The sequence below is a fragment of the Melanotaenia boesemani genome, chromosome 17, assembly GCF_017639745.1.
Source record: "Melanotaenia boesemani isolate fMelBoe1 chromosome 17, fMelBoe1.pri, whole genome shotgun sequence".
In the NCBI taxonomy this organism is placed as follows: domain Eukaryota; kingdom Metazoa; phylum Chordata; class Actinopteri; order Atheriniformes; family Melanotaeniidae; genus Melanotaenia; species Melanotaenia boesemani.
This window is the reverse complement of record NC_055698.1, coordinates 5522836-5534965: the sequence shown is the minus strand read 5'-3', so window position 1 is coordinate 5534965 and position 12130 is coordinate 5522836. Positions and strand designations below refer to the sequence as shown.

Below are 12130 nucleotides of genomic sequence, written 5' to 3'. Positions count from 1 at the left end.
GAAAACAGCTCGCCATTTGGTTTTTCCATCTGTCACTTCAGGCAAACAAGTTCCCTGCTGGCCAGGAAGCCTCCAGACAAAAGATCCAGATGTGCACTATATAGACTGATGTCAACAAACAATATTAAGAGGATATAAAGTTGGCAAAGCTCGGAAATTAGAACATGCAACTTTTTCAGGACACACCAGCTTAATCGTACCTCGCTTCTGTATGTTTAACATGAAGCCTTTAAAAGGATATAATGTCCCAACAGATCCCCAGCTTGCTGTTGATCTGGCAGCCTTGGGCGTGCTGTCGCTCCTCCTCGAGCTGTTTGGGGTTACTGAAGCGAACAGTCTCCTGGTCCAACGGTGGCAGACTGTCAAAGTCAAACTTGTCAACCTGGATGGCCATGCTGTGGTAGAGAATGAGAAAAGCACTTACAAATGTGTGTTTGTGTTTTGACCAAAACACAACTATAGCGATGAATTATGAGCAACCATCAAATTTAACAGGAACTTAATTAGTGCTGGAAAACAATTAAGCATTTAAATCACTATTAATCACATTGTTAGCCCTGCAATGGATGAAACAGCAATTTAAAAAATAAATAAATTTATATAACCTATTAGAGCTTATAGGTTACCTTGGGACAAGAATGAATATTTAATACCCAAAATGTATTTGGGTAAACAACACATTTAACCACAGACTTTCTATGTTTATTGTAACTTTCCATTGTTCTCTGTTTGTAGGCAACTGATGCTAGGTGCTCGTGCTCTTTTGAAAGTGCTGAATTATTTATCTAGTCTGAACAAACAGCCTCAGGTGAAAGTTTCCCTTCTTTAGTGTGGGTCTTTTTCTAAGCTACTCGTTAACAAAAAGCCAGCGTTCTTTGCCTGAGGTTACAGCAAGTCTATATGTGTAAGAAACTAAGTTCAGACCATACCTTCGCTCACGAAAATAAATTAAAGGACCACCTCTAATTACCCCCACAGCATTCAGGCTCTCCATCAGATAAAAATATCAGTTTGGTTCACTGGGTCTCGGAATGACTTTGGGGTTACTTACACTGTAGTAGACTCGAGATTATTGGAAGTTATTTTTACCAGGACTTTCTAATTTTTCAAGCAAGAATAGACACCTTAGATCACTTTAAAAAATACTGTAAGGGATAAGTTTTAATGTGAATATGTAACACACACGAGGAAGGGTAGACTTTATAGAAAAGTTCTTTTTTTAAAGCTCAATAATTAAAACTGTTCATAATAATGATGAATCAAATGGCTACGTGGTAAAAGTGGTTGTGTGTTGTACATAACCAACACAAAATAATGGCAAAGCTCTGTAGTTTCATTAAGAAAAAAGGAGAGCATTGCCTCCTCTGTCTCACTAAAAATCACATTTATTGTTTTAGCTTTAGCTCTCAGGGAAAAAAAAAGAGTTTTCCATCTTTTACAGTACATCATATCATCCCTCGGCCCTCAGGTTAAGTGGAAAACTGTTGGGTGGATAAGTGGATAGGACTAAAGAAGAGAGGGCTTTTCAGCTTATCAGTTTCAGCTCCAAGATTTGCATCTCTAATAGTTTGAGTTTAATTTTGGGGGCACCTGGCTACTGTTTATGACTGCACTTTCAGGTTTCTCACTAGTAAACTTTGCTGGTTAATTTCCTTTTCGTGCGCTGATCACGAAGCTGCTGCAGCAGCCAAACAAACGACCTGGAGGAAAAACTATATAAAATCCTTGCCAGAGATTCTGATGAAGATAACGTGGAGGAGCATTATCTATTTTACCCTGCATGACTGGAGAGTCTCTGATCTGATGCACCCAAAGACTAACATCTGAACATGATGAAATTACTAAAGTTTCACTGACAGAGATATCTGAACCTCAAAGAAAAAAGTGCAATCACTTCACAGATGAACATCTGGTAGGACTGCCATTACACCGCTTTTTCCAGAATAAGGCTCAAAATAAAGCATTTTTTACCCTTTAACTCCTTCAACCTGAAAAAGATAAATATTGCAGGAAAATTTAACAAATTTTTGTTTTTACCTCTCCTGTTTCGGGGGGGGGGGGGGGGACCCCCCAAAATTAAAAAAAGTAAATAAAATTAATAATTATACACACACACACCCCTACATCAAAATGGAAACACCTTCTAACATAGTGGAAAATTGCAATATGTTGCAATATCAGGAAAAATAAACACGAGAAACTGGAGAAGTATGAAGAGCTGGAGAAAGGCATTAGTAGCGCCCGTTGTCATCGGAGCCCCTACAATGAGTAAGTGGCTCTAACAGATGCCTGAAGAAACTTCAGACATTTTAGTCCACAAGAGCCCAGTCCTAGGAACAGTTAAGATACTGTGTGGGACCCTCAAGCTCCCAGGACCAGGATGAACAGCTGCCCATCTCAAGATGGGGGATGGGTGAAGGAAAATTTTTTTCTTTCTTTTAAATATATTAACATATATACATACTTATATATTACAGAAAAACAAAGTAAAATGTGCTCTCTATCCTCTGTACTCTCACTACTTTCACCATTTCCCACTCAGAAGGATGACACAATGTGACATTGAGGTGGGCAGCATACTGCAAATTACCAGGCCATCAAGCTCTACAGGAGTCCAACTCAGAGGTTCCAGTAACAGCATCTTTCCAGTCAGATAGCTCTTTGTTTTCCTGCTCACACAGGAACATGCCAACCAATGCATATTATTCTACAGTGCACTTATTCCAGAGATGAGCCTCTATTTGCACACTTCCACAGTGAATCCATGTATTGATCAGTAGGATAATCTCAAGATTCCAGTTTAAAGGCTGCAGCATCTCCCCGAGGAGTCATTGTGTGAATTGCTGAGAGGGAAGCTGGCCTATACTGGCCAAGGCTTTGTTATGACTTCCCAAAACACCCGCTACCATCACTGAGACATGAGAAAAATGAACACATTATCGAATTTCCATTGCTTAAGTTTTATTAGAGGAAAAAAGTATGAAGTCTGTTTTGGTTTTGCTGGTTCTCCGTCAGCAAAGGCATCACTACAGATGATCTGAAAACTCACCTGTCTCATTTACAGTCCTGCAAGTCATAAATGAAATTACACTTCAATAAAAAAAAAAAAAAAGAAAAAAAGAAAATCTGTAAATGAGTCCAGACACACAAACATCAAAATGAGGTGGAGGAGTAAAGGCAATGTAATTATCATTTCACAGCCTTTACAACACAGCCACAAAACAAATTAAATAACAATTAAGACTTCAAAACATTCTGTAGACAAAAGGAAAAGCTGTTGCTGTTCCACACTTAAATACGTCCATCTTTGAAGATTAGTGGTACTAGGTTTATGTCATTGACTGAAGTTCAACCTTCAAATGGGCACTGCGTTTCATACAGTCATCTTCAAAAGCGCACATTACACACAGAGTCTAAAAATACCATGCTGCAGCAGCCCAAACGAACTCTGGACACAGTCCAGTAATACCCAGCATCGGCTTTCAAAAGACAGGTAATTACTGTGAGCCAGACAGTTACAGACAAATTAACACTAAATGTTATTCAAGAGCTGATACCAAACAAGTTTAGTTTTGATTTGCAAAGCAAGTGTCCTTTTGGCATTCAATATGAACTTTTAATGACTTTTTATTCTTCTACACTTGAAAAGGTCTAAAAATTAAAAAATGACTTTTCTTAAAGACACTGTGTTCTTTGAAAATGATGTTTCCTATCGAGTGAAAATGTAATGCCTACCAGATTCTAAATGTTATTACTGTTACTTGTTTCTTTGCTGTTTTTAATGATGTATCAACAGGTACAAAACAGACAAAAAACTGGAATAATTTTTATAATTACAGATCATTTTGATCATTGCAAATTATCTGCAATACTGGTCCCCAACAGGCAGACTACAGACTTATCAGAGAGGCTAAAAACCCCAATACCACGGAGGTCAACAGGTGGATGAGGTACTCAATCCACTAATCTTAACTCATAAGAGCCCGACATGACATATTTGTCACATACAGTTTCTGAGACATTTTGCTTCAATTTATGGTATAAACTTTGCTTAAAATCCTGTTAAACACATTCTGATACTCGTCTTCTGTCCCCTAATAGATACCCAGAACTATAATATTTTAATATATCACATGGTAATAAATGGTAGATATCCCCCCCATAAAAATGTTAATTTTTTTTTGGGCCAAATAATGACCTCATATTTAAAAAATTGGACTTTTCTTACCATTTTTTCATGGGTCAGGCCTTAACTGGTTAAACAGGATCTGGTGTGATGTGGTCTTCAAACAAACAATTAATAAAAACATGAAATGAGCCTTATATGTATTTTAATAAATAACGGTTTAGTTCTAAAAGTGTATGGGAGGATGTCCCTGATAAAAAGTTATCAGTTGGTCTTGTGTCCATTAGGACGTCTTCTTCAGGCTTCACTAACTTCCCCTCCATCCTGACAACCAAACGGACGTTAACAAGCTGTTCATCAATGTCTTTGCTCTATCGTGTGTGTGTGGGCAACCATCAGTCGAAGCTGCAGCTAGATTTCTCAACCAATCATATTCCAAACTCCGCTCAACTTCTGATTGGTTGGTAATGTGTGTAACTGAGTAAAGTTGCATTTACCATTGATTTACCATTTCCCAACAAATCTAAAATACATTTTTATTGGATCATTTTATTGCATTACGCTCTTTCGAAACAGTAACAGTAGGAGAACATTAAATGCCAAACTCCAGCCATCAGTTTTCTTCCATCGATTTGATTGTGGAGACTTTCAAGGATTAGGCCATATCTGAAGACTAATCTATCCTACTACAAAGCTTGTTATCACAGCCTGTGTGCTGAGCTGGATGGACGGAGGAAACTCTCTCTTCCAAATTCCCAGTAAAAATGACCTCCCTACTCCACATCATCCAACTCCTCACTGATAACAGACAACTTAGCCTTTTTCCCCCCCTGTTTCCCTGGCGTGGATGGATGGACATCAACCTAAACTCTGTCTGTAAAGGAGGAGCTATGCATTCATATAAGTCTTGAAACAGCAAATTATTAATTTGCAGAAATAAATAGTGTTGTTATTATGGGGTGCCAAACTCGACAGAAGTTTGAGGCCTCTCTGTTCTGTCGTTCACAAGAAGAAATAAAGATGATTAAGGTTTGTTATTATGAAGTGGGCATGAAAAAACTGGCCCCAAACACTGAAACAACTAAGAGTTGATGACCAACGACCTGAGTAAACATTTTCAATAACAGAATTTAAACAAATTAATAAATAAATAAATAAATAAATAAATAAATACAACTACTTAACTGATCCCTGAAGGGAATTTACAGGTACCTGGACAATCGCTTTGTGGGATGTTGCAGTAAAAAAAAAAAAGCCTCATCTTAAAAATGAACAAAACAAAAGGAAGCCTAAAACCTTCAATGTCTGCACAAAGATGTGGAATTTCTTCTGTAAACATCTGGAGCTCCAGACCAAGATGTTTTCTTACAAGTTCATTTTCAGTGACCCAAAACTGGGTTTGCATGTAGACAAAAGGCACAAACACATGGAAAAATAAACATTTATCCAAGTACATGTGGACAAGGCCTAAGGCAAGTGATGGAAAATAAAAAGACAAAAACATTGTTTGGTGACTGGCTTTATCAGGTCATGATTATTCTCTAGCTTTAACCTGCTACAAGAGTAAGAATGTCATTCTAACTTTTGTTCAAATATATCATATTGATGTGAGCACATTAATTCATTTGTGCAAAACCAATATATACACTGAATATATTTCCATCAAAAATGATTCTTTGGAATAAAAAAAAGCTCAAGCTGCTGAATTTACTGTTGAACACACACAAACTCATTCAAATATCCACTCGCTCCAATGAAAGATACACTGATATTAGAACAGCTAAAAGAAACAGTCCCACTCAATCCTCGCTTGGAAGTGAGGACAAAAGATGGTGCAGTTTTAGCTTAACCAACAAAAGAAAATGATTTAATGTTTGCAGAACTTGCATCTTGATTAAACAGCAACCTAAAAGCCAGAAGACCAGAAAGCTTTGGCTGGGTAGGATTTTTCTTGGGGGTTTGACTTTTTTTTGTTGTTGTTGTTGAAAAGAAACCATCCCAAGTAAAGCATTTTTCTTTAAATCTTTAAAAACCATCTTGTCTACAGGATGTGACTTGTGACACCGTGTTGCTAATTATCACCATGCAGCAATAAGCTGTGGCAGCGAAGCCGTTTTGATGACAGTAATAACACCAGCTTAGGGATGAGACGGTCACAGTGAAATGACCCCTTCCTAATTAAATGCTGTGCTGCCTCAGACCAAAAGTATATGATAATCACATTAAAGCATATGGGGTCCTTTCATCGGATCACCGCAGAGCCGTGAGTCATTTCAAACACCTTAGAGGTGTTCAGATGTAAGAAAATCTGATTACACAAAAAAAACAACATTACCATCAGGAAAAGAAATACTGATTATAATCTTTTGAAATGTTTTCCAGTAATTGCTTCCAACCAGCTTGTTGCTCGGGTGTGTGCAGATGTGAGATGTTTTGCGGTTTTCTTGTGCTGTGCAGGGTTTCTCTAGTGCGTGACTGTGAGCATGCTCACAGCAACGTGTTGTCTTTGGCTTCTGCCCTGAGCTGCATGTTGAAGAGCAGCAAATCATTTGCAATCAACATTTTCTAAGAGCCGTTTCGCATCTTGGTGATTCAGTTATGTCACTGGGGAAAAGCTGAGAGCGAAGAATGTACCGAACAGGACGTGTGTGTGTGTTTCCAGAAAGGGGAGTTATTTTTAGCTCACGTGCAAGAGCTTTAGGGTGGAGAACCACAGCGCTGTGCATGGAGGCAGGCGTGAGCAACGGTCTATTTTTAGACTGCGGCTGACTCTCAGTAACCCTTTGTTTGCAGCAGCTGCGGAGGAAACCGTGCTCCATCCATTATCGCTGCCTTCAATATGTTGAGCTTCAGTAAAATAAAACAAACAAAAATCCCAAATCCTTACAGCCAATTACTCTACACAAATTAGCTTCAGAGAAAGCCTGCGTATATGATCTTTTAACGCAGTGGCCATCATTAAGATGGAAGTTTTACAGTGAATGCTTGTCTGTGCTGTTTAAAGTCCCCAACTGAACCCCTGAATCAAGAATTAGGGATGCTATTCCTGTTAATAAGAATGATACATTACATGTGCTATCATAAGTTAATATAATATTTCATTGATGGCAGAGTGTTTAGTTGTAATGCTGGTGTTGATTAAGTCAGTGTGAGTGAGATAAATCTGCTCTCCATCTGTCTGCAGTACAGAGCCAGTGCAGTGGTGATAAAGCATATTTTCAGAGCATTAACGAGAATAAAACATGAATGTGTGAGTTTATGCCAAGAGTACGGAGCAGTTTTAGCAAGTCTTTCTACCAGGACATGTGAGTGAGAAAAGATCTCAGTGTTCCGCTCCTGAACTTTAACTAACCCATCCACAGACAGCAAACAAGGCTAAAACGCCCTCTAGGGATCATATTATTCATGAAAACATGCAAGGAGTAGAAGGAAAAAAATCTCCTGTAAATGCAGAGAAAGAAAAATTCAGAGTTGTGTTGAGATACTTTACAGAAGGAAACATTTCACTGGATAACATTCCCACAATACAATACACCTAAATGCGTAAGTGACTGCTGGTGAATTATGTGCCTTGCTGCCATAAAAAAAAAAAAAAAAAGTTATAGGAGGCAAAGCTGGTCACCATGGAAACAAGCTTTGTTTGTAAAAGCTCATGGAATGAGGTGCGCGTGCCCTTGTGTGCAGCGATCCGGGAGAGCCGACAGGCATGGCGAATGAAGAGGAGACATGGCTGCTGCAGTGAGCGCTGACTCCCCGCTCTGCTGCAGAGATTACCGAGCTGGAGCAGCGGCTGGTGATGGTGGAGAGAGTTGGTGCCCAAAGGATGAGTCTGTAATGACATCTACCCCACCCAACAGGCCTTTTTAAAGCCCCTACGATATGCAGCTGTGGCACTGACTCATGGAAGGGCTGAGATCAAAATGGTCTGCAGCTGACAAAGAGACACACTGAAGATGATTTTAAACACAGATCAGATATTTTGTTTTTTGCCATTGATTGTTGGCATTATTTTGACTTAGAAACTCTATGGCAAAATTATTCCTATCTCCCCAAAGTAAAGAATCATTTAAAAATTCCCTGATTTTGATTCGGACATGTTCCTTATTCCATTTTGGAGATTCCCTGGAAATTTCATCAAAACCCCTTCAGAACTTCTTGTTGTGTTGCTAACAGACAGGAAGAAACCAACGCTTGAATACATGAGTGCTTCTAAAGAAAAGATATAAACATATTCTTTCTGGACGTGCTAAATTGTGAATCCTATTTGTTGATCCCTTTGTCAATTCGTGTTGCACAGAATGTGGGATTTTCACACATTAAAGCAGCAGAGCAAACTCATGAACTAGTCCAGGAATATGTCACAGCGCCTGTGTAGTTCATTTAGGCCTCCCTCAGATACACAGCTGGCATTTCTGCATGCAGGCATATATGAGCAAGAACTTCATGTTTGAAAGGTGCCATGCCGTCGTTTTAGCAAATACAGGATGGAAACATAATGTAGACTCCCCTTTGTTCTGTAATTGTTTTGTTGCTGGAGGATTATGAATAGTCATAATGAATTCCTAGTTATTTTAGGGGTGCGGGTGCTATTTATTTAATATTTATATTAATGGACGTTTTGTGCAACAAACTGAATATTAATTCATAATAGCTCATAATTCAATTGTATAGATAATTAAAGGCTTACAGAATCTGAGCTCTTTAAAACATCTATCTATCTATCTATCTATCTATCTATCTATAATGCATTAATTATGATTAATTATTTAATCAATTAAAGAAAAAAAAGAAAATGCATTTAATTGCAGTTTGAATTCCAGACAACATGGAACTAGGCCTGTCGCGATAAGCAATAAGTCAATTAATTGAACGATAAGAAAATAAGAGCACGATAAGTTTGCCGGCCGCGATAATTTTTATTAGTCCCCCCTTTACCATAAACTGTGTATGACAATAGTTTTCACTATGGAGTATTTCGACTCAACGCTCTGGTTTCTTGCGGAGTGATCTCTCTGGTGTCATACTTGACTGCAGCATGTTGCAGCACGAGCCGGTAAGCCGCATTTGTTTTGCAGGGCTGCCAACACGCAATGGCCGTGAGACTTGCGTATTTAAATGGCTTCTCACGCTCTTGCGCTAAACCTCCGATTCTCATGCTGAAATATGTAAATAAGTCGAATGGAGAAATAATAGATGCAAGCACCTCCTCTTTTATCATTTCGCTGCTCCCCACATGTAAGCAGACCACACACATTCTAGCTTACGACGTCAGTACAAAGCCCCCACTTCCTGGTCTACCGTAATAACCCCTGTAATCCGCAGGCACATTACGCAAATAGAGTCAGCCTATATACTAGCGTATTTGACAGAATACACATTAAGAGCAATGCCGGCTAATCGAGAGGTTTGGGAGGATTCCCAGTGGGCCGCATTACTTTTGGGCCGGCGTCCCGGCGTATGTGAAAAGGCGCTTTTATTTATTTAGTTTATTGATCTTTGAAAATGTGTACTTGCATTATTATGGCATATGTCATTATATTAGTTGAGAATGGTCTCAAAATGACACATTAGCGCTTTGCGCAATATTATCGTTTATCCCGATAATTTCTGAGAAAATTTATCGTACAGCTAAATTTGTTATCGTGACAGGCCTACATGGAACGTTTGTCAGTGCATGATTTCCGATACGCCGATCAAACTGGTAAACACATCAGAGCTTGGCTAACAACTTATCCACTCTGGCGCTATGTTTTACCAGCTTTCAGACCCCTTTAGTAGCTCTATGTCAAATTAGCATTTAGTGACAAATAAGCAACTTCTTTATGGTGTTATTGGAGACTGATGTGGAAGCATGTGTTGTTTACTTTCCTCAATGAGCAGCGGTGCTGACTCAGGCCCCTTCCCCGTCCAAGCGAACCCACAGGAGGCTTGGTCCTCAAGCTGCAACCAGCTCCCAGCTACAGCCAAAGCAGGAGATTTTCATCTCTGCTCCATGACCATACTCTGACCCCACCCTGGCTCACTGTCTGATATTAATGAATAATGTGGATGAAAACATTTAAAAAGTTAAAAGTACTGTAACATGTTGTACACTCACTTAGAGAACAGAGTTGTGAGTTAAAGTACTTAAAATCTGTCCAATTTGGTGAGGGATATTTTCTATTTCTTTTTCAACAGTTTTGTCGACTAAAAAATCCATTTAAATAAAAAAATATATATCTATACATATATATATCTATACATATATATATATATATATATATATATACATATATATATGTATATACACACACACATATATATATATGTATATACACATATATATATATATATATATATATATATGTATATACACATATATCTATATATAGATATATATATATATATATATATATATATATGTATATACACACATATAGATATATATACACATATGTATATACACATATATTTATATATATATATATATATATATATATGTATATACACACATATAGATATATATACACATATATCTATATATATATCTATATATATATATATATATATATATATATATATATATATATATATATATATACACACATATATATATATATATATATATACACACATATATATATATATATATATATATACACACATATATATATATATATATATATATATATATATATATATATATATATGTATATACACACATATACACACATATCTATATATATATATATATCTATAGATATATATATATATATATCTATATATATATATATATATAGATATATATATATATAAGGGCTGGGCATGTTAACACATTAATTAATTAATGGCATTAATTTTTTATCGCGTTAATGCAGTTTTTTTTTCCTTTCAAAAGTTTTGCTCACTGGCTCTGATCACAGAGAAACCTCATGCAGAGGCTTGCAGTCCATGTCTCTTCCTTTGTGTCTTATCCTGCTGCAAATGTGAAGCATAGATTGGGCCTTCTTTTGCCTCTGGTTTGGTGAATCTTGGTCACAGCGAGATGAAACTTACAATTTTGGAATCTGTGAGTTGTGAGCTTTCAGTAGAGTCGTCGTTTGTCTGTGTTCATGCTGTCGGGGAGTGTTTACATATTTTTTCGGACTTTGTGGACCTGGTCTTTAAATTGTTTATTGTCTTGTTGTCATAAAGTTGGTGGTGTGGTAGTTAGAAACGTAGCCTCACAGCAAGAAGTGTGCTGGTTCGAACCTCGGGTGGGGGTTGGAACAGCTTTCTGTGCAGCATTTACATGCCATCCCCGTGTATGCGTGGGTTCTCTCCTGGTACTCCAACTTCCTCCCACCATGTAGGGCAATTGGTGACTCTAAATTCTCTTTGGTGAATGTGAGTGTGAATGGTTGTTTCTCTGTGTGTTAGCCTTGTAATAGACTGGTGACTGTCCAGGTTGTACCCTGCCTCTCACCTGCTGTTGGGATAGGCTCCAGCTTCCCCGCTACCCTTAATTAGAATAAGCAGTATAGAAAATGAATGAATGAGTCTCAGTCAACATTTCTTGTTTCAAGTTTGACAAAGGTAGATTAAATTTGATCCTTTTCATCATAATTTGCACATGGGATTAAAGACCAAGTCTCAGAAAGGTTAGGCCTGTGTGCTGCTATTCAAGATTAATGGTTTGCCTTCAAATGAAAGCATAGAGAGTGAGAGAAAAATGCTAATTTACATGCTCTTGATAAAGAGCAGTGACCATGTATAGTTATAGTTACACATTACGATCAATGAATGTTACATTCCACTGTATCATTATCTTAACCATTGTGGCCAAATGGCCACCAGAGAAAAAAAGACTTCTGCCTGTCTGTTCATTATAAACGTCAATAATGCATCTATAAAACAGTAGGACTGGAGGCAGTGTTCAGGTAGTTCCTTGTTCTGGCATCAGGTGGGCTGTTTAATGAGTGTGTGTGCTAACAGTCTGTAGGAGCAGCACACAGAAAGTAACCAAGTACTCCTCTTCTGAGTCCT

General features: G+C 37.7%; 1 protein-coding gene across 2 annotated transcripts in view; it reads right to left on the bottom strand.

The window, feature by feature from the left end:
* Positions 1-12130, bottom strand: part of trappc9 (trafficking protein particle complex subunit 9) — a 273450-nt gene that overhangs the window by 82395 nt on the left and 178925 nt on the right. For both annotated transcript variants that reach the window (XM_042011968.1, XM_042011969.1), the window contains one exon: positions 242-395. In XM_042011968.1, coding sequence (XP_041867902.1) covers positions 242-395 — 154 coding nt within the window. The remainder of the gene's footprint in view (positions 1-241; positions 396-12130) is intronic.